The sequence below is a fragment of the Carassius gibelio genome, chromosome B18 (assembly GCF_023724105.1).
Source record: "Carassius gibelio isolate Cgi1373 ecotype wild population from Czech Republic chromosome B18, carGib1.2-hapl.c, whole genome shotgun sequence".
Lineage (NCBI taxonomy): Eukaryota > Metazoa > Chordata > Actinopteri > Cypriniformes > Cyprinidae > Carassius > Carassius gibelio.
The window spans coordinates 1202710-1227427 of record NC_068413.1 but is presented as its reverse complement, the minus strand read 5'-3'; the positions used below and the strand labels follow the sequence as shown (position 1 = coordinate 1227427).

At 34.4% G+C, this 24718-nt stretch overlaps 1 protein-coding gene across 3 annotated transcripts in view; it reads right to left on the bottom strand.

Annotated features, from left to right (window-relative positions):
• Positions 1 to 24718, bottom strand: part of LOC127977834 (protein unc-13 homolog C) — a 118698-nt gene that overhangs the window by 34363 nt on the left and 59617 nt on the right. For all 3 annotated transcript variants that reach the window (XM_052582989.1, XM_052582987.1, XM_052582988.1), the window contains 2 exons: positions 15699 to 15832; positions 11973 to 12058 (listed from right to left, as the gene is read on the bottom strand). In XM_052582989.1, coding sequence (XP_052438949.1) covers positions 11973 to 12058; positions 15699 to 15832 — 220 coding nt within the window. The remainder of the gene's footprint in view (positions 1 to 11972; positions 12059 to 15698; positions 15833 to 24718) is intronic.

The window sequence follows — 24718 nt, the reverse complement described above, 5'->3', positions numbered from 1 at the left end:
GTCTGATTTATGCAGCTCTGCATTTCCATAATGCTTCAAATGTTTTCCAAACCCCCATAATGAACGACATTAATAACACCTGCTTATGAAGCATGTCTGCATGAATTATTAAAATGAATGACTAACTCTTCCGGCAGAGAGAAGTTTCACTCCTGAATCTCGGCGTATTGTGAGAATGTGCCGCTTGCCGATAATTGCTCGTTTATCTTAAAGGAGCCGTTCTTTTTCTCGGGGAAGAGCCTGAGGGATATCAGACTCTCCAGGATAATATATAACACCTCATCAGAAGAAGTGCCTCTCGCTTTAACATCAAATCGCTCATAATCCATAGTTTCCAGCACCTGATAAACACCTGCTGCTTTCCTCCATTTAAATCCATATAAAGCTATTCTTTGGTTTGTTTGGAGAATGAGGTTACACGTCAGGGTCATATTTCACTCCAAGAACAACAAAGAAATGAACATCCATATTTTGCATACAGAAAAAAAGCTTGCAATGAATGTATGTGAATAATTGCATCACATTAAATCACCACACTGCTCCTGTGTTCATTAACAATCTCATATTGATTAACTACTAATAAAAGCCCTTAAAGTGCACACAGGAGTGTGTGCACAGGAGCAGAAGGCATTGTGGGTAAACACTGGGATGGATGCTCTTCTGCTAACAGTTCTCAATTATGAATACATTAAGACATGTCATCTATTCATGACGGTAGGCACAATTACTCAAGCCAAACGAAAAGCACAGCAATAATAAGCCGTGATCATGAAATCCTGAAGTGAACTGTGTTTTGACAGCAGCTTTCACGTCTTTCATGCATTATATTTCACTCTTACGTCCTATTTAGAGAACAAATGACTAAAATAGTCAAGCCACATTTCATTTGATTATTCATTATTATAATTACTATTATTATTATTAAAAATAAATTTAAATTAGTAGTAGTAGTAATACAGTTTAAATAAAAACATTTAATATTTTTGTAATATTAAACATAGAAAATTAAATATAAAATAGTTAAATATAATACAATTATGTTTTTTTATTTTGTTTGTTTGTTTGTCATTAGTTGTAGTACTATTAAAATCTAAATGAAAAGCTAAACCATAAAAACATAAATTATTATTATTAAACATAGAAAATTAAATACAATATAGTTAAATAGAAATACTTATTTATTTGTTTGTTTATCATTAGTAATAGTAGTAGTATTAAAATGTAAATAAAAACTAAAACATTAATTATTATTAAACATATAGAAAATTTAATATAAAATAGTTAAATGTAATAAAAAATATTTATTTATTTATTTGTTTGTTTGTTTGTTGATCATTAGTAGTACGTAGTAGAAGTATTAAAATGTAAATGAAAACTAAACCATAGAAAACATTAAATATTATTATTATTATTAAACATATAGAAAATTAAATATAAAATAGTTAAATGTAAAAATATAAAATATTTTTTTATATTTATTTATTTACAGTTAGTAGTTTTAGTTTTAAAATTTAATGAAAAACTAAACCATAAAAGCAGTTATCATTGTTATTATTACTACTACTACTATTATAACATATTGTAAATTAAACATAAAATACATTTATCTAAAAATAAATTACAAAATACAAAATAAATAAGTGTGTATATTATTATTATTAAATACATAATTAACTACACTTTATAAATAAAATAATATGGCAGAAAATAAAAAAAGTTACAAATAGAAAACCCTCATACTCGCTCTATATCTTTCTCTAGTCTTTGCTGTGGATTAATTCCTAGAAGTAAAGCTAAATGCACAATATTTCAGACAAACAGCGTATGATTCAGAAGAATAAGGCCTCGTCTGGCCGTCTGTGATTCATCTCCAGTGGATCTCATTATCCGTGCTTCATGATTTGAGTTCAGCGGCTCATAAAGATGAAGCTGCAGTTTTGATTAAGACTTTCTCTGGGAGGAATGTATTGATTACTGAGGGTTAAGCGCTGATATTAAACAGCCGGATCCCTGCACTGATGTCTGTCTTAATGCAGTTATCTCATTGGTGGATTCATGTCATGTGATTCCTCTCTATCTAATGCCTGCTCAACTGCTGTCTTTAAATGAGAGTTCATTTCCAAATCATTCAAGAGACACAATCCAATAAAGTTCACACTTCGCTTTTCCATACAGTTTTAATAAGGCTGTCGAGCTATAGAATATAAAAATATAAAAATTGCAGGATTATTAATGTAATCCATATTTGTTCCATTAATTATATATATAATTAGTATAATATATATGTAGGGGAAATATATATCTTGGATAAAAATGGTCTCTGTGCTCACTGCAAGGCATTCTTGTCTTCTCCACAAATGATGCCTGTGATTCTGTCTTTGGATTTAGCATTTTAAGATCCCTTAAAATGTTGTCTAGATAGGCAGCTAACTTTGCACACACTAATCTCACAGCTATTTAACACACACACACACACACGCACACACACACACCAAACAACTAAAGGCAGTCGGAAACAGTTTGCTTCGCAGTCAACACTTTCTCATTTCATGAATTAAAAATCTAGTAAAACAATTAATGCATAAATGTTAAAACTCTTAAAGGAAAGGTTTGTGAGCTTGCATACAAATTTGGTGTTATGATGAATAAAATGTAAATTAAAAACTGAATAAATACATTCACGACTATTATTATTATTGTTAAATACATAGAAAATTAAAATCATGGTTAAACTATTAAAAAATATATAATATAATATATAAAATATTCAAATATTATACAATTCAAAATGTACAATTATTATAAAAATGTATATTAAGTAAAGCATTAAATAATAAAAATAATAAAAGTTGACAAGCTTGCATAAAGATTTGCTGTTGTGATTAATAACAACAAACAAACCAAACCAGTGACATCAAATCTGATGTGAAGTGCAAAAATGAGTCGCCTCTGGTTAATATCTGCTTTCATTTTACAGAAAAGAAACGTGTAATGATTCTGCTAAATCAAGAAAGTCATACGGTCATTTTGGAGTCAACTATTCCTTTAATATAAGCAATAATAACTCAAAAGTGTCAAAAGTGCAGTCACTTCTGAGTTCAGACTGAAGGCAGTAAGAACAGGGTGTTTTTTTCTCGGAAAGATTGTTTCATCTGAAATCTCAGGGGTTTATTGGGATCATCTCTATCTTCATGGTCTTGGGAGGGACTTTGTATTAAATGTTATGCAAAAGTTAATCTTTCCCAAGTTTGATTTGGGTCGGATATGAGTTTTAATTTTACACTGGAGCATTTTTCTCTTTAAGGGACTTTACTGTCTCCTTAACTCATCCCTCAAACATATAAACATTAACAGAGATCTAGAGCAGTAAATGAATATAAATGTAAAAAAGAAAATGATCTGCTGCACATTTTTAAATGATATAACATAAAATAAAAAATATTAAAAGTTACTGTGTTGTACAGGAACAAAAAAATGCTCAATTAAAAAATTAAAAGATTATAAAATAAAAAAATAATATAAAAAATATAAAATGTAGAATTAAATAGAATCATTTTAATTAAAAAATTAAAATACATAATAATAATAATACAAAATTACAGTAGCTGTTAATGAAGATTGAAAAAAAAGATAAATAAAATAAAATAAACTGACAGTGACCAATGCTAGAAAAGAACGACAAAAAAATAATAAAAAAATAAAAATAAAAACACATTTACATTGATCTGTTCTGAAAAAGGGCTTGACATAAAAGCAAAAAATTATAAATAAATAAAAATAAACAAAAACAAATTTGCTCTATAATAACTTGACAAATAATAAAAAATAATTCAAAAGTGGGGTGTGGGTGGTTCCTAATACATTTCGCTAATTAGAAAACGCCCTTGAAACCCTAACAACCAAATACCAAATAAAAAGCAATCAAAACACAAGAGCTAGTGAACAGAGCAACACCCAACAGGAGAACATGCATTTATGATCGGTTCCTGTACAGAAACACAAACACCTGCACAAAGAGCCCAGACAGACACAGCCACATCCCTGAGGAAAGAGTCATTGAGATTGAGATTAACAGTCAATCGATTCAAGCAAACACTGATTAAGATTAACGCTTGTGTCACCAGGTCAGGTTCGATTAAAAGAGAGTCTCACGGTGTGTTAAGGTTGCTAAACATGAAGATTAACACCAGGCTGATACGAGCCCAACACTGAATGCATTTGAACGGTTTAATGCTGATGTTCCCAAAAACCAACACATTTTGGTTGTGGGTTCGATTCCCAGGGAACACACATGGTTAAAACAAATGCATAGCCTGAATCAAATAATTAAATTAAATCACTTTGGATGAAATTGTCTGCCAAAATGCATAAGTGTAGATACGCTGCAGTGAATGTAGGTCTCGTAAACAGGAGATCCTGGGTTCAAATCCCAGCGGTGCCTTTAGCGTCCCCTGTGTGCCTCAAGCATGTGCTTTTCTGAGATCGGACTGCAAACAGGGATAGCAAAGGCAGCAGGCGATTGCATTTCCAAACCAGATCCTTTTTAAAAATTTTGGTGGTGGTGGCGGCGCAGTGGATAAGACGCAAGCCATTGGTCGGAGAGACCTGGGTTCGAATCCACTGTGAGACACCAATGTGTCCCTGAGCAAGACACTTAACCTCTAGTTGCTCCAGAGGCGTGCGACCTCTGACATATATAGCAATTGTAAGTCGCTTTGGATAAAAGCGTCAGCTAAATGAATAAATGTAAATGTAATGTAAATGAATGGGTGCCGTCGGAATGAGAGTCCAAACATAATCAGATCAACATAATAACACTTCCTCCAGTGAATAAGTGCATCTCCTGTTGTCTCTCTCATCAAAATCCAGACAAGTATTTGTTTGAACGCTGTGCAGATTTCTCTCCTGATTCAGACCAGATTTTTTTTAAAGTTTCAGATTTTTTTTTTTTTTTTTACACTTTCAGGACCTGCAGAGTGTTTCTAACCACATCTCCACAGTTCAGCGATTCTCTATTTCGGCGGTCTTGAACTTCTGGCCCAGACGGCACACACACAACCTCAGAGGACTCCACGCTTTCAACTGTGAACGGTCTCACAGCTCAATGAACAATTTTCACAACAATGGTCTCCCTCGTGCCATAGACAATCAAATTCTTCCCGACTATCATTCCCAAATCGACTGGAGTCATGTGTCGTGAAACAAGCCCGTTGAGGAGCCTGATGATATGTCAGATGAGCGCTGTCCTGCTTTACCGAATAAAAGAAATGCTACTTTTATGATAAACATGAGAATTTAGTTTTTTTTTCTCATTCAAAATATTTTATTGCATGGAAAAGAGCAGCATGAACATCTGCTAAATATCTCATTTTGTGCTGTTTGATGGCTGAATTGTCATTATTGGGAGAAATAATGTTTCCCTTGTGAAAAAAAGAAAAGTGTGTTTAATTGTACTGAATGTCCACTTGTAGTGTACTTCAAATCTTACTTGCAGACAAAATAATATTAATGAATGTACACTCTCACTCAAGTTTTGGGTTGGTAAGATTTAAATAAATTAAAATAAATGTTTTTATTTAATAAGTAATTACATACATACATACATACATACATATATATATAAATTATTTATAAATGTATATTTAATAATAAAACTTACTGAAGTTTATTATTAATCAATTGTGTAATATTGCAATTGAAAAATATACAGATAATAAAATATTATTGAAAATACTTCTATTTCTTAATACTTTTAGCACTTTGTAAAAATGTTGAATTCAAAGTTTCACTTAAAAAGCCTTTTGTTGTGCTTTAAAGAAACACTTTTATTTTGAATTTTGTGGATTAACATATCAAAGCACATTTAAAATACCTGGTTATAATTTTTACTGTAGTTTTTTTTTTTTTTTTGGTTTACATTTAAAGGTAATATTTTTTTACATGCACTAAATTGTAACTTCATCACTACAAAATGTGTAATTACAAATAAATCTAAATGCGTGACATACACATTTCAGTAGAAATGACACTGAAGTATATTTTAGTTGACCAAAAAGTATTGTCAGCACATTCACTTGAATCATACTTCAAAGACAGCAAAAGAAAAACTGTAATTACATATCAAGACAAACTTAAGTTAAAGATAAATTTAACCTACAATACATTTTCAGTTAACTGTACATGTCAGAAAACATTATGTTTCATCACCAGAAATTTTTGTGCAATGCATTATTTACAGTTTCTTTGCAATTAAGTGTAAATTTCTGAGTGAGTTTTTACAACTTTTTTTTCAGTGTATGATATTTGCATAACAGGTACTTACATAAAAGCCACTTTTTCATGTGTAGAATAAACACACACAAGCGTCCCTTCACATGCATGCACGGTGAAGTCTTTCAGTCTGCAATTAGCAATGCATTAGCTTGTCTCCAGTTCAACGAGTCTCTCGTCCAGACAAATTAACCACCTTCATCTTCCAGCTGAAGGGCCTCAAGGCACCAAACAGGAAGTACATCAAAGTCTCTATTAGGTGAGAAACCACTCGTGCGCTCCTAAGTGCTTCCAGGAGCTTCTAAACGAATAAACAGGTCAGAAAGAGTTAGTTCTGTCCATTTGGAGGAAGTGACCCCTGGAGGACGATGGGCCAGCTTTTCAACTCTACAACTCAACTTCATTATGTCTTTTAACATGTAAAGAGACGCCGCTCTCGGTAAACGTTAGCTGAGGACACGGCTGATGGGGCACATGGGAGGGGAAGTTTTATACAAGAAATGATTTGCATACCGCAAAATACAACCGTAATGAGAGTAAGTGCAAACTTGATTGCTTTTGTTTATTAGAAAACAGATTAAAACTGCTGAATGCAATTAATGTGACTTCGGAAAACAGTTTTCATCAGTTAGATTAAATGAAACTAATTAAAACCGTAACGCAGCTCCTATTTTACCAATTAAGCTGCCACTCAACATTGTGTAATTTTTACTTACATTTAAATGCAGCAGGAATTTTTTATATTAAAACTGATGAATATATATAACATTCAATAGTTCGGGGTCGGCAAGATAAAAAACAAACAAAAATAAATAAATAATCCTTTTTTTGTTTTATTTTGCTATTTGATTATTTATTATTAATCTAATCTTAATTTTAATTAAATTCATTTTTTTTTTTTACATCAGATACATTAATCAAGAGGGATATTAGTGTAAATACATTCATAATGCTGTTATTTGTAAATTGTTAACTGTGAATCTAAAATGCATAGTAAAAATATAATTTTCAACACTGATGATAATCTGCATATTATTATGATTTCTGAAGATCATGTGACTCTGAAGACTGGAGTAATGATGCTGAAAATTCAACTTTGATCACAGAAATAAATTACAGTTTACAATATATTCAAATGGGAAACATTTGAATGAAATCATAATAATATTTGACAATATTTAAATTTGTACTGTATTTAAAAAATAAATAAATGCAGTTTTTATTAGCATAAAAGCAATTCGAAAACATAAAAAACATTAAATATTTTTTTAATATTGTTGTGTTTGTTTTTTTTCAGTGTAGTGTAAACCCAAACATGCTTATTTATCCCAGCTTAATACATACATGTCAGCATACCCTCCCATTTTTCCAGGGATTCTCCTGTATTTTTTATCATCCCGCGAAAAGCAAAGAATGAAGATAGAATGAATTAGTATTTTTGAATACGCCTTCTGCTTGTCATTGTCTTCTCATAGATAAAACCCCTGACCGGCTTTAACTCTAGCTTTCAGTTTGAATGTGTTTTATCTTCATGGCAAATAAGATGTGTGCAAAAGGCATCTTCTTTAAGCTGAAATATTTGATAATTTGTTGTAGAGCTCATATACTCAGTATCTTTCAGTTAAACTAACCGAGCAATGAACCCTTAAGATAAAGCCTCTGAGAGCACAGATCTACTCATCCCAGAGTCATTTACACTCGGCATCATGATCCTCCTCCAGAGCTTTAAAGGAATAGTTCACACAAAAAAAAGAAAACGTGATCACCCTCATGTCATCCAAGATTAGGATGAGTTTGTTTCTTCGTATGATGTGTAGAAATGTAGCATTGCATCAGTGTGTCATCAATGGATGCTCTGTAGTGAATGGGTGCCGTCAGAATGAGAGTCCTAACAGCTGATAAAAACTTTGATTTGTTTCATCTTTTGTTTTCTCCAGATGTTCACTGATGGACTGGAGTGGTGTGGATTATTGTGATGTTTTTATCAGACTCTCATTCTGACGGCACCCATTCACTGCAGAGCATCCATTGATGACGCACTGATGCAATGCTCAAAACAAACTCATCTCATCTTCAACAAATTTAATTTTTTTAGTGAACTATTTATTCCTTTAAAGGTTTAATGTGTCATTCCTGCACAGTTGGCTGCACCAAACAGAAATAATGAATAAGGACTTCACTTCGGATTATTTGTATGTGCTTCTTATTCACTAACTCTGTACCTGCAATCTACTTTAACCAGGAGCTAATTATTCCACACACAAAAAAGTAAGAAAAAATGTAATTGTCATTTATCACAAACATGTATGTGAATTAATCTTATTATAGATTACACTATTAGCACGCACAAAAATCTACTAACAAAACCATAACAATAAATGATAAGCAGTCATTTCAGACTAACATTTAAGGACAAACCCAAGCGATTTCTAGAAACCTGTTCTAACACTATAAATCCTAATCTGAGAGCCTGATGTCTTTTGCATTAATGAATAATATGTCACACTCTATGAGAGAAAGAAATAGCAGGAGCTTTATAAAGAGGGATTGACAGATAGAGAGAAGGATTGCTGGCGTGTTGCATATTCTTATTTACTAGATATGAATAAATCATCATGATAATATATGTAAAACACCTGCGTTAGATATTCATGGCATGTCATTGTGTGAATTTATATTTACTCTGAATTATATTTAGTCTGAATCATTCAAGCTGTATATCATGCATGCGGAGAGCCGCTCAGACACGTGCTCGGACCGCTTGCATCAGATCCCGGGCTTTAATCTCGGAGCGCCGGGATCATCCGGTCGGGCAGGTGGCGGCTCCGGGTGGAAGAGCAGATCTGTTGTAATCCACAAGTCAGTTTTTCCACTGATAACAAGCTCAATAAAAAGACCACCAAACACACCGACTTATAAAAGAGATATTAAAATAGAGTTAGGGCTCTGAAACCACAAACTATTTCAACCTGCGGCGTGATGAAACTGTCTAAAAACACTGACTTGCAATGAAACATATTCAGTATAAATGTATCCTTTTCTTATATATAATTATACGGATTTAAATTTTACATTAAAATAAACATAAGCGAAGATGTTTAAACTTAAATTTTTTAAAATATCAATGTAATATGGCAAACAAACTACTCAAAATGTGCTGAAAAAATTGATAAAAAATCATAAAAGTAAATCATTAATAGTAAACATATGAGATGAATGATTACTAAATAAAAATAAGACTTTTAAGTAATTATGTATGCATATATATATATATATATATATATATATATATATTTTTTTTTTTTTTTATTAATTTTTTTATTAATTTTTTTAAGATTTGGTAAAACTTTTAATTTTTTAATTTATTAATTTATATGAATATAATGCAATAAATAATTACTCTCTCTCTTTATATATATATATATATATTTTTTTCACATCATGCATTAAATTAGCACACAGAAATTAATGCATGCTGGGATTTCACTGCAAAACTGCTAATATTATTCTGTAAAGCAGAAAATATTTTAGCACCCAGTGCAGAATGAGACCAATGTAGTTTGATTATTTATATCATACAAAGCAAGGCTAAAGAGCAAATGAGATTAGTATTTTTCATAACTATTTGAGATTTTAAAGAGAACCTTTGAACAGAAATATGAGTTTGATTGTGCATTACCTTTATGCTTTTATCGAAAAGCAAGGAACCATGGCAATTTGTGAAAGAGCCAACAATACTTCAAATATGCCGTCTGTCTACTGTACACAGTTTGTTCACATCTCACCCGGCAGTTCCTCTATTTTTTGATGTTAAATACAGAGTCAATATGACTGTCCCAGATCCCGAACACAGACGATGTAAAAGTAAAAAAAACTGAGTCAAAACACAAACGCTAAATCCAAAAAAGCAGGTTTCTAAACGCAAAGCTACAAGTTCAAACCAACAGATCAGTGTGTGTGTGTGTGTGTGTTTATGTGCTTTAGAGCGAATGTGTTCTGCCTCACTCCTACATCAACGTGTCGACACAAACTAATCTGGATTATATTCAAATGAAAGAGAGACTTCTGAACGTGTCCTCCAGAAACACACAGATGAGAGCAAACTGCACAAAGGTTTGAGCTTCTGTTTACTGTGACATCTCATGGCAACATGTCAATCCGAATTAAGAAGAAATGACTGAAGAGGCTGAGAGCTGTGCGGCAAGTGTGTGTGTGTGTGTGTGTGTGTGGGTGAAATCTATAGTTTGACACCTGGTTCCTATTGCAACTTAATGATGGTCCTGTAACCTGTGAAACCTCCAACAAGCACTTATACATGTTCACATGCCTCATAGCAAAAGGACATCTCTGGCGTGTGTGTACGTGTGTGTGTGTGTGTGTGTGTGTGTGTGTGTGTGTGCGTGTGTGTGTGTACGTATGTGTTTGAGTGAGTGAGTGAGTGTGTGTGTGTGTGTTTGTGTGGATGTGTTTAATTGAGTGAGTGAGTGAGTGTGTGTGTGTGTGTGTGTGTGTGTGTGTGTATCTGTTTGATTGAGTGAGTGAGTGTGTGTGTTTGAGTGTGTGTGAGTGTGTGTTTGTGTGGATGTGTTTAATTGAGTGAGTGAGTGAGTGTGTTTGTGTGTATGTGTTTGATTGAGTGAGTGAGTGTGTGTGTTTGAGTGTGTGTGTGTGTGTGTGTGTGTGTTTAAGTGAGTGAGTGTGTGTGTGTGTGTGTGTTTAAGTGTGTGAGTGAGTGTGTGTGTGTTTAAGTGAGTGAGTGTGTGTGTGTGTGTGTGTGTGTGTGTGTTTAAGTTTGTTTGTGTGTGTGTGTGTGAAGTGTGTGTCTGTGTGTGTATGTGTATGTGCATGTGTGTGTATTTGAGTGAGTGAGTGTGTGTGTGTGTGTGTGTGTGTGTGTGTAAGTGTGTGTGTGTTTGAGTGTGTTTGAGTGAGTGTGTGTGTGGAGGATAGAATATCCTTGCAATCCATTCACCTTTTACTTTCAAGAACAGTTTTGATTGTGTGTGTGTGTGTGTGTGTGTTAGTGTATGCTTGTGGCCTTTCATCCTCTTAGCTTTCCAAGCAAACAATCTGTGGTCAGAGGCACAGCAGTGTGTGTGTGTGTGTGTGTGTCTCAGCCTTTGACTGCAGACCATCTGTGGTTGAATCAAATTTCACAGGTAAATCTGAATCCTAGAGAGTTTGTTCCAAATGTATCCATAAAACCCACACTGTCACACTGTCCTGCTGTCGTCAACATCACAAACAACGCAATAGAAATATTCTAGTATAATTCTAATGTAGTTTACAGACATAACACACAGCTTCCTCTCCAGTCCACCCAAACCATTTATAGAAACTACATTTAAAAAAGCAACTCACTCACAAAGCACGATGATGACATCACAGCTCATTAACATATGGCCGCCCACATTTGCAAAAGAAAGCATGTACTGTTTTTTGTGCAGTAAAACATTATATCGTGTTAGACTTAAGAGTAAAAATAAAACAAACCGAACAATATAGCTCCTTTAAGAACACAAAAGATTCTCAGAAGAATAAACCTGCATCACATAAGATGTTTCTGAAACACTCAGAGCAACTGTGACGTAAAACCGGCTCGAGTTCTGCTCGGAAACAATCGATGTGTGACATGTGCTGCTCTCAGATCTGAGCAGAAACCACTCCAGCGAGCACACAGAGACAGTAAAACAAGGACTCACCTTCCATTGCGTACTTCATATCCATAGCAAACAGGCTCCACATGATTTCAGCACTGATTCTGCCCATATTCAGCTCTTGAGGGAACCTGAAATTCAATAAAAACAGACGTCGTTTCAACCTTACAGCAGTTCATTCACCCATCACTCCATCAGAGTCTGGTCTTCAGAGCTCATAAAACCATATAAAGATCCTGTTGTCTGTGGTTTATATCACATCCAGCAACTAATAAGAATTAATTTTTAATTATTTAAATATATATATATATATATATATATATATATATATATATATATATATATATATATATATATATATATATATATATATATATATATATATATATATATATATATATAATTTTCATACACAAACCTTTAAAATAACTAAATTAACTAATGAATATTAAACGTGTTTTATGGCTTGAAGTAATCATAATAAATTTGTTAAATACATATTTTAATCACTTTTATTCTAATTATTTTATTTTCTATAGAAAGAAAGAAATAATTTCTTAAAATATCTGAACAAACAAAACACATTTAAATAATTTTTTATTAGAATTATTTTATTCATAAATTCCTAAAGAAAGAAAGAATTAATACAAAATCAAATTAATATCGTAATACATTTATTTAAAATATATTTTAATAATTTTATTTAAATGATTTTGTTTAAATAAAATCTAAAAAGAAATAAAGATTTTTTAAAAATATTTTAATAAATGAAACATATTTTAATAACTTTTTATTGTAATTATTATATTTATAAATTCCTAAAGAAAGAACAAAATAAATAATTAATAATAAATGTTTGAAATGAATGTCATGATAAATTTATTTCAAATATATTTTTACAATTTTATAAGAATTATTTTGTAATTAAAAAAAAAAACATTTTAACAAATGACACCTTTTTTAATAACTTTTTATTATAAACAAAAGAACAAAAGAAAGAAAGAAAGAACAAAATAAAGAATTAATAATGAATGTTTGAAATTAAATGACAATATTTTTGTTTAAAATATATTTTCATAATTGTATTACAATTATTTTGTTAAAATAAATACATCTCGAAAGAAAAGAAAGAATTTCTTAAAACATAAAAAAAATCAATATATATTAATAACTTTTTATAAAAAAAAAATATATATATTTATATATTCGTAAGGAACTGTTCAGTCCTGTTTTACACGCGTATGTTCTTGCACATACGAGCACATTTTGCTTATGGCCATCAAATATGGTCGTACCATATCAGTGAGTGAAGTGATTGTTTCTCAGATCTCTCTACTCCAGACACAACCTGCTTTATAGCTCTAGGATCGACAGAAGAAGCTCAGAGACGGACTCATACAGTATGAATGCAGATGAACTCTCTCTCATAGTGATAGAGCGACCAGAGTCATTGACTGCGCTTCATTAGGGAGCGTTTCTCCCTGTGACTCTGTGCTCTAACAATTAATTTCAGACTTTCACAAAGCATAAAAATCCAATTTGGTTTCCAAATCGTTTGGACTGACCGACCACGCTGTCTTTTTGCAAATGATGTTCAGATAATACTGTACAGCAGTGACGTAAATTCAGCATGAAATGTCGTTCGTGAGACATTTGCTTCTGTAAAGTGATTTATTGTGCAAAACTGATTTGATCTGAAAGAAGGCGGAGGATGTCATTATTATTACGATGGAGATTATGAAGACAAACATTGTTTGTTATAACAGCACACACTGATGAATTGTTCATAATAAGACTAGGAAAATGCATTAAGATAATACAAAAAGAGTCATGTTGACTTTAAGCTGCTGTAAGTCAGGAAAAAGGGCATGGAAAAATTGAACTATCATTAAAAAGTTTGGGGTCAGTAAGGTTTATTTGTATTCCACAAGGATGCATTAAACTGATCAGAAATGATGATGTTTCTTGAGCAGTAAATCATCATATTTTCATGATTTCTGAAGATCATGTGACACTGAAGACTGGAGGAATGATGCTGAAAATACAGTGGAGCATCACAAAAATAAATTACAGTTTAACAGAGATTCACATAGAAAACAGCTATTTTAAATTGAATTAATATTTCACACTTTTATTGCATGAAATAAATTCAGCCATGGTGAGCATTAAATATCTTACAGACCTCATCCCTCGAAACAAGATGTCATTGTAATACTTTCATAAGGAACTGTGATTGGTTTTCTTTGTTGCAACATAATCTTGAATTATTTGCAGCAAAATGAACCTGAAACTTTCTCAGATTCAGAGAAAACAAAGGGTGGAAACTGACATTAAATCAATTAAAAATCGATAAAAACAGAAGCGTTTCTCTCAGATGCAATGTTACTGTGTTTTGCTTTATACTGTAGAGCAAATCTAGTTTTCCTTTTCAGCATTCAATTGAGACCAGAACTAATGAGTCTGTAAGTCTATTAACATCACACACACACAAAGAAAGACTTCTGCAAAAGGTAAGATAAAAGATAAGAGAGAGTTCAGAATAAACAAAAACGCTAGAAGCGAAAGGAGAACAAATCGAGGGCAAGATTATTCTTCTCTGCTGAATTATTCACAACTAAAGCCTGCCTGTTATCGATATCTCTTTTGCACAAACACACGCACACACACACACACACACACACACACACACACACACACACACACACACACACACACACACACACACATGTTTGTTTTTGTGAAAAGTGGGGACATCCCATAGGCGTAATGGTTTTTATTCTGTAGAAACTGTATATTCTATGGCCCTTCACCAACCCTACACCTAACCCTAACCCTCACAGGAAACTTTGTGCATTTTTACTTTCTCAAAAAAACTCAATCTGTATGATTTATAAGTGTTTTGAAAAATGGGGACATGGGTTATGTCCTCATAAGTCACCCTCTCCTTGTAATACCTGTGTCATACCCATGTCATTATACAGAGTTGTGTCCTGATATGTCACAAAAACATGCCCACACGCACACACACACACACACACACACACACACACGCACACACACGCACACGTTGCAATGTGCTTTTGAAATGTTACAATCTACATACATGTTCAGATCATCCCAAAGTCATCTGTCTTTCAAAGGGAAGCTTTTATTGCTAAAACTTTGCCCTTTAATATCGTAAGGTTCTCCGAAAGAATTCTCTGTTATGTTTAACTGAAGCATCTGAGATGTTTCTCCTTAAAATAAAAACAATCAGTTCAATCAGTTAGAGTGCACAGCTTTCAAATGATCATGAAGACTTCAGATGAAAAAACACCTCTTGAGATTTTCCTTCTAATCAGGTTCCTTTGAAAATATCATTGGATATTTGTGAAAATAAGGCATTCAATAAATGACTAACAATATTTTCTTTGCCATTAAAGTGAAATTACTAAACCTTAACATAGAAGCCTGATAAAATGCTCATTTAAAAGACGGACTTAGTCTTCAAATGGTACAATGATTTGATCTTGAAAGAATTTGATGAGAGATGGAGGAAGCTGATGTTTAAGTTGCAAAGGTGTCTTGCTGAGCACTTTTTTCAAGCAGATTCCTCTGAATAATCATCTGATAAACTCAGATGATACATATATATACATTTAATGTTTAATTTTAATTTAATTAACATATTTTTGCCAGGGTTTTTTTCTTTGGAAAAAAACCACAACAACTTCACATGGCTTCACATTATATGTGTGTGTGTGTGTGTGTGTGTGTGTGTGTTACACGCACTGGTTAATGATGGGTGTGTAGGCCGTTCTGTCTTCATCAATAACAGACACCATCAGCGTGATCAGTTTGGGCCAGAAGTCCAGGTTCTTGATGGACGGACCCTGTTCCTCACGAGGCAGATCCTGCTTCTTAGCCTGCAAAGACAGAGAGACAGAAGATTAATACAGATAAGGAAAATCTCTACTTCTCCCACGTGTTTAGAGTTTAAATAATTCAGTCCAGTTAACTGATGGGACAGAGGAGAATCTGAGCGCCTGGCACTCCAAGGGTTTTTGCTTCAAAAGACACTTTTTATTAGGTGGTGTGAACAATCACACACACAGAAAAAACACAGATTAAAATCATTTATACTCCAAACATTAGTCTCTTACAGTTTTTTTCAATCGCTAACAAGCGCTTAACCATACTTCAGATACTTTTTCTAAACTCTTAACACAGACTCACACCTACAAAACACAATTGGCCAAATGGATAATTTTCTTCTCAAAAACACATTTTGTTAAATATATACTAAATCTTAATTTCAAAATAGAACACATCTTTATCTGCACACACCAACTTTACCAAAACACTGGAAATCTGACTCAAAATTAAATTATTCTGTCAAAGAATAACACTTGTTTTCACCTCACAAGGTACATACAGTCAATCAAAGTACACCAGGTTTCAAAATACTGGCTATTGTTGACATTACAAAAACTGCATAGACTTTTCAGTCTCAGTTTTACAGGTATTTGCATGCAAAACATGCAATTCACTGTTTTACACTAAATTTCTTGGTTTGGAACTGTATGTCCAAATGTACAGTAATGTTCACATTCAAAAGCATTCCAGTAAAAAGCTATTTTTCCCTTTACTGTTTACTGCAGGAGGCAGTACAGTAGAAACACGGTATGATAGAACAGAACAGGTTCAACAGTATTGCTTACAGTGAACAAAATATCAATGAAACACAGAAGAGCATTCTGAACATAAAACAACAACAGCAAAAAGCCCAGATAAAGGGGGGGGGGGGGGGGGGGGTTAAAATAAAAACAATCTCTCACTGCTCCTGCTCCTCTCACTGCTCCTGCTCATCTCACTGCTCCTCTCACTGCTCCTGCTCCTCTCACTGCTCCTCTCACTGCTCCTGCTCCTCTCACTGCTCCTGCTCCTCTCACTGCTCCTGCTCATCTCACTGCTCCTCTCACTGCTCCTGCTCCTCTCACTGCTCCTGCTCCTCTCACTGCATCTCTCACTGCTCCTGCTCCTCTCACTGCTCCTCTCAGTTCTCCTGCTCCTCTCACTGCTCCTGCTCCTCTCACTGCTCCTGCTCCTCTCACTGCTCCTCTCACTGCTCCTGCTCCTCTCACTGCTCCTGCTCTTCTCACTGCATCTCTCACTGATCCTGCTCCTCTCACTTCTCCTGCTCTTCTCACTGCATCTCTCACTGCTCCTGCTCCTCTCACTGCATCTCTCACTGCTCATGCTCCTCTCACTGCATCTCTCACTGCTCCTGCTCCTCTCACTGCTCCTCTCACTGCTCCTGCTCCTCTCACTGCTCCTCTCACTGCTCCTGCTCCTCTCACTGCTCCTGCTCATCTCACTGCTCCTCTCACTGCTCCTGCTCCTCTCACTGCTCCTGCTCCTCTCACTGCATCTCTCACTGCTCCTGCTCCTCTCACTGCTCCTCTCAGTTCTCCTGCTCCTCTCACTGCTCCTGCTCCTCTCACTGCTCCTGCTCCTCTCACTGCTCCTCTCACTGCTCCTGCTCCTCTCACTGCTCCTGCTCTTCTCACTGCATCTCTCACTGATCCTGCTCCTCTCACTTCTCCTGCTCTTCTCACTGCATCTCTCACTGCTCCTGCTCCTCTCACTGCTCCTCTCAGTTCTCCTGCTCCTCTCACTGATCCTGCTCCTCTCACTTCTCCTGCTCTTCTCACTGCATCTCTCACTGCTCCTGCTCTTCTCACTGCATCTCTCACTCTCCTGCTCCTCTCACTGCTCCTGCTCCTCTCACTGCTCCTCTCACTGCATCTCTCACTTCTCACTGCATCTCTCACTGCTCCTGCTCCTCTCACTGCTCCTGCTCTTCTCCCTGGGCCCCTTGCTCTTACTCTTCCTCGTCCATACATTACAGTGTTTCTCTTTTACTGTTTCTGTTTCCAAAAACATCACTCTTCAAAGTCCTCCTTTTATTGTATAAGTTTATTGTATAAAAAATAACCCCTGCCATTGAGTTTAAGCCAGATTCGAATCAGCTGTGGTTGGCCCAATTTACACAACATAAATCAGCTAAGATAAATTGTTTTTGAACTGATATCATTGCAGAAGCAGAGGTTTTTATACTGTATCTAAGGTTTGGAACATTGTTTTTGCTATTGTGGGATGTTGTGTGTTAACATTTGTAAATACTACAAAAACGATCCATAATTTTGTTGGGAGGTATAGCTTGTCTGTTCAGAATATGTAAGCATTGTGGAAATGTGTTCAATGACTCCATATTGTGTGAAAACGACATGAAATGTGTGAATGGTATGGCCACAATAGATAGATGCTGTGCTAATTGTGTTTAGAGTTTTGAAAATGTGACAACTGCTTGGACAAATGCTTGTTAGCGACTGAAAAAAACTGTAATGTTTCCTGCCCTTTAAGCTATATAAATCCTGAGTTCTGCAGCCAAACCATTTACTTTCCATTGAAAGTAGAATAGAAGTAGAATAGAATACTATTAGTTTAGACACTATCTGTTTGAGATATACAAATTAAGTAAGATCCTTATCCTTAATCCTTATGTAGTAAATCATTGGTTAACAAGTGTGGGATCCCTGAGGCACATTCCAGCCCTGAAATGTAATTATTTACATTTAATCAAATTATCTAATTATAGTTCCTTATTTTAATCTACAGACACTCCTAGATTCTATGTATATATTTATATATATTAAAACAAAACTTTGGCATTACTGCAGATGTACCAGAGGAAACCTATTGGTCTACACTTGAACATATTGTTGTGGAAAGTGGAAAGCATCATCTAATGCCAAGTAGAACAGGATGTTTGATAAAAAATAAAAAATAAATAAAATAAATAATAAATATAAATAAATAAATACAATTAAATAAAATTAACTAACTGTGGGAAAATGGGCATCACATACAAGGAAGGAGTCAGACCTGAATTCAAGGTTACTAAAATAATGCCGTAAAAGCTTTTCAGATATGGCAACATACAATAATATGTGCAGCCTGGGTGACATCAGTAGGAAAGAAAGGTCATTCCAAAAGTCAAACAATTAAATTTTTTTTGGTAAAAGATTGAAAAGACTAGACTTTTTTAAGGAAATCAGAATTCAGTGTGCATCTTTAGTGCTCACATAACCGTAAAGAAGCCAGCTCTTACACTTTGAGTGAAATCAGCTGAATTACAGGTGCCAGCATCTCTTGGCAGACAGGTCAGAGTTTACTCTTGGGGGGTGGAGGGGGTTTGTTTATCATGGATCTGGATGGTAAGATCAGCACTCTCACTTTTCCAATCCCCTGACTCTCCCACAATGCACTTCTGTCTGACATCAGGCAAGGCTTATTTGATGGACAACTGGGCATCATGCCAGGTTTATTTCGGGCATCTCTCTGGGCTGTTTTCCACGGCAAGACAATTCTCAGTGAAACACGAGAGCTTTGGAATTCTCCGGTCTCTGGGAGTTCTAGCATTAGACTCCAGCAGCAGTGTGGGGAAAAAAGTGAGAGCTGGAGCTGTGCATGGTACTGAAACATCATTTACAGCACTCAGTCGCTGTCCATGGTTCTGAAACGTCATTTACAGCACTCAGTCGCTGTCCATGGTTCTGAAACGTCATTTACAGCTCTCAGTCGCTGTCCATGGTTCTGAAACATCATTTACAGCACTCAGTCGCTGTCCATGGTTCTGAAACGTCATTTACAGCTCTCAGTCGCTGTCCATGGTTCTGAAACATCATTTACAGCACTCAGTCGCTGTCCATGGTTCTGAAACATCATTTACAGCACTCAGTCGCTGTCCATGGTTCTGAAACATCATTTACAGCACTCAGTCGCTGTCCATGGTTCTGAAACGTCATTTACAGCTCTCAGTCGCTGTCCATGGTTCTGAAACATCATTTACAGCACTCAGTCGCTGTCCATGGTTCTGAAACATCATTTACAGCACTCAGTCGCTGTCCATGGTTCTGAAACGTCATTTACAGCTCTCAGTCGCTGTCCATGGTTCTGAAACATCATTTACAGCACTCAGTCGCTGTCCATGGTTCTGAAACGTCATTTACAGCTCTCGGTCGCTGTCCATGGTTCTGAAACGTCATTTACAGCTCTCAGTTGCTGTCCATGGTTCTGAAATACGCTGATTAGCCGTGTTATGAGAATTAGTCATCTTCAGTAGTATTCAGTATCATTAAAGGAGACAGTTTAGCATAATTTCATAATTGTTCCTCATTTTTTAAATTGTCAATTTCCTGTTTTATTTAATTATAATTCCGGCCGGGTTTTTAAGTCTTAATTTATTTTGGTAATACTTTGCTTGTTAAGTTGTTCTTGTTACACATTACATGTTCTTACTATTATAATAACAATTAATTATGCATAATTACATGAAAGTAACCATAATCCTAACCCTAACAATATAGTAAGTGCATGTAATTCATTAATATTACCCAGCACTTAAATGTGTAATTGCACTGTAACAAGGACACCTTAAAATAAAGTGCAAACCTTTAGCTTATATTTAAGGTCAATGATTTTGTAAGAAAAAAAGGAATAAACAACAATTAACATGTCACAAAATATGTTGCTATTTTGAACTTTCTATTCATCAAAGCATTCTGAAAAAAATTATAATGCAAACTGTATTATTTCTGCTTTACATCACAGGAATATATTATATAAATTATTTAAAAATATGTTACAGCAGCAGATATTTAAAATTGTAATAATATTTATTTACTATAATAAATAATAAATCTTTTTTGCTGCATTTTTGATCAAATAAATAGAGCCTCGGTGAGCAGAGGGGACTTATTTTTAAACACACACACACACACACACACACACACACACACACACACACACACACACACAGTTTACAAAAACATTTAAAAATAGTAAATTCAGCATTTACAAATAAGGGCAAAAATGCATTGTGGATTATAAAACACACACTAAACATGCTTTGTGCCACAGTACATTCTGTGGTACACACAAGAAAAATTAACTAATGTCTGTTTGTGTAAAACAATAAGGATTTTTTCCCCTTTCTCTCATATACGGTGCTTACTGGAAGGTCACAGCAACGAGTGTTTCGTAATTCAGTCATCTTATCTTAAGCACCACAAAGCTGAATACTATGACCTGTGTGTGTGTGTGTGTGTGTGTGTGTGTGTGTGTGTGTGTGTATGTGTGTGTGTGTGTGTGCACTAGTTCTGCACACACATGCACATGTATGCTGTTATAAAACCTAGTGTAAATGACTCATAAGTGAGTTTCACAGGAGATCTTGCTGACATCTGTGTTGTGTATATGAGTCGGTATGTGGTATGTGAGCTTGCAAAACACAGTTCTACTGAAGGAAAAAGCATCTCCTTGAGGGCGTTGAGTAATGCGTGCTGAATTAGATTAAAGTCAGAGCAGGAGTACAACACCGACTCACAATCCTCTACTGCTGCATCTGAAGAATGAAAGAAACGCCTCTCCTTGATTCCTATCACGAATGTGGGACAGCTTCATATGTTACATTTATAAATGAAAGACAAGGAGTAACATTTAAAGTGCTAAAATACAGGCAACCCCAAGCACAACACCCTAGATTTAAAACAGCAGGTTTTGCACAGGTTAACACAAATCACATGGTCTTCAGAAAATATATTAGATGTCTGCTTGGATCATTTACACTTTACTTTGAACTGGCTTTATTAACTTTACTGACTGTGAGTGTGTGTGTCACATGTCTTATGCAAGTTAACAGCAACAATGACAAGAAAGAGCGCCCACATCTGCCTGTCATCACACTGAGGCACGAGTAAGGTCATCATTATGACACACACACACACACACACACTGTCATGCACAATGACACAATCTCATGTTTCTCATGCAGCTGAGTCACCCAAACGTGAGATTAAATGAGGGATGGATTTCCCTCAGGGCACATAAGTGTGTGTGTGTGTGTGTGTGTGTTTGTGTGTGTGTGTGTGTGTGTGTGTGTGCTCATAGGATAATGTAAGAGCGTAACTTATTGTTGTAAAACAGAGGATCAAATCCAGGGCAGAAGAAGAGGATTTTTGAAAGATAACTATCCATATTTATCCATTGTATTTATCCATCCTTATTTAGCATGCATGTGTGTACGTATACAGTAGATTGTATATGAATAAAAAATTTGATATGGATCATTTTCTCAATTATATATAAAAAACAAAATCCGTCATCTTGGAAAACAAAAATGCAAACGGACTGCAATTACAACAGATTAAATGAGAAAAGGTTCATTTCACATTGTTTAACAGTTCTTTTTCCTATCCTTGTGCATATTTAATCAATGCATGTTCTTCTAAAGAAAGATGTTTGCCTTTTGAAAGCATTAATGTTTATTTGTGTAGGTAGGAACATGATTTTCCAGGATTGTGAAGAGTGTGCTGGAAGTAGTTCGGCAGTCATAGGCTGAAGTGATATTAACTGCATGCAAAAAGAAAGCTGTTTTGGTTCAAAACTAATGATTACAAAAGCCAAACGTCTGTCTTTGGAATAGTGTGCATCACAACAATAAACCAATAGAAAAAATATATATTTTGCATAAAAATGCCTATTTTTGTTACGGACTGTGTGTATACTGGCGTGGAGATCAAGCGCACGAGGAGGGTTTAGATCAAAAGAGGAGTTTAATGAACATCAATAACATTATCAGAAGTAACACTGACAATTGCAAGACAAGTAGGAACCAAACAGACAGGGTTTTAAACACAAGGGAGGTAATCTGGGGAATGGAGAAAAGGTTAAATCAGGGATTAATCAATTAACCAAACAAGAAACGGAAAATTTTATTTGGAATGTTTGGCTCAGATGAAACATATGTCTCATACAACACATGCAAAAAAAAAAAAATCTGCTAATGTGTATTTTTAATTTTTATTTTTTGATGATGATGAAATTTTGAGTAGTGTGCAAGATTTATACATAGTTTTTTTTTTTTTTTTGCTTTTTTTACAAAGTGAAATATGACCCGTACATGTTCTTGACTGGTTTTGTGAAATTCACCCAAGTATTTTCTGTATTTTTAAAATCTTTTTATCTCTGTGAATTTTCTGCCAGTTGTTCTGACTCACTGCGTCTCATCTTATTTCCACCAAGCGTGCGTCTTTGTTCTTTTCCGGTCCTCCTGTTTCCACACATCTCCTTCACTCACATCACACTAACAGGATTTGGTTGTTTCCCGCGCATGTGTCTTAAGAGCTTTTTGACATGATTATATAACATACCAACCCACTTCTGAGTGATGCTGCTACGTTTTATAGAACATCTAGAGGAGGAACATTTATTGTGCACGAAATAAAACCCTATTTTTCTCTCCACGGGGCCTTTGCCTCATTTAAAGCAGAAGATGGGCCACTTCTGCTTCAAGAGCTGCTAAAATTAAACCTCTCCACCAACAAGAGTGAAGCCTTGGCTGGTAATTTTAGCTGCGTTGTGTTTGGGGAATCCGTGCTGTTATTTAGGGCTGATGAAAGTTCACTTTCTAATAAAAACTAATAAAAGCTGTGAAATAAGGCTGGAATAAAAAAAGTATACATTTTAGATGAGAAACTATTTTTAAAAATAAAACAAAAGTTAGAATGTTGGCAACTAACTGTAATAAAATGTATTAATTTAATTATTTGTAACTGAAATAAAAATAAATTAAAGCTGAATTTAAATGTTATAAAGAAATACAAACTAATAAAAATGTCAAAAACATATTAAACAATTATTAAAACAAACTAATGTTAAAATGAAACAAAATATAGATAAATAAAGCTAGTTTAATAAATATAGGAGATATATAATAATAAATAAAAATAAATTATGATACATTAAAATAAAAATAAATTAAATCTAAATCGATAATTTAGAAATAAAAATTATTAAAGATGAAAAAATGCACATAAAATTAATAAAACTTAAATTGAAACATGAAAAAAAATATAAAGAATAGAAACTATATTAATAAATACTGATAGTATAAAATTACTCGAATTAAAACTGAAATAAAAATCAGAAAAAATAACATTATTTACTAAAGGTGAACTATAAAAATAAATAAATCTGAAAATATACAAATGAAATCTATATTTATAAATAATAACAAATACTAAAACAGCATGCAATAAATATTACTAAAGTATTGCATAGTGTTGTCTTTTTCATCAGGTCACAGAGCACACTAATTAAATATCTGGACGCATTATAGCAATAGAGAAAATGTGCTTAAATGCTCTTAAAACTTACTAGTGCTTTTAAATGTGTTATTATTATTGTTTTAACACCCTGTCAGGAGCATGGTAGGAACAATAATCCCAAAATGTGTGTGTCTGTGTGTGTGTGTGTGTGTGTGTGTGTGTGTGTGTGTGTGTGTGTGTCTATCGAATGGACCGTAAGAAATTCTGCTGTCATGTCTGACTGGAGGGATCAGATCTAAGCGACATCACACACACGCACACGAACAAATCAGAAAGAAACAGTGTCATAACACTGCATGTACTTTACAACCGGCGTGAGAAAATAGACGAGGAAACACCCTTCTCTCATTCTGCACAAAACACTGCACAATATCACTGCTTAGAAAATGCCATACAGTACATATTTAACAAATCTCAGCAGTCAAGGCCGAATGGGTTTCCTTCAAGCATCTATGCTTTTATACCACGTGTGCTATTATTTAAGTTCGATCTATACATGAAAACACATTTGTGACCCTGGAGCACAAAAGCTGCCATACGTAGCACAGATATATTTGTAGCAATAGCCAACAATTGGTT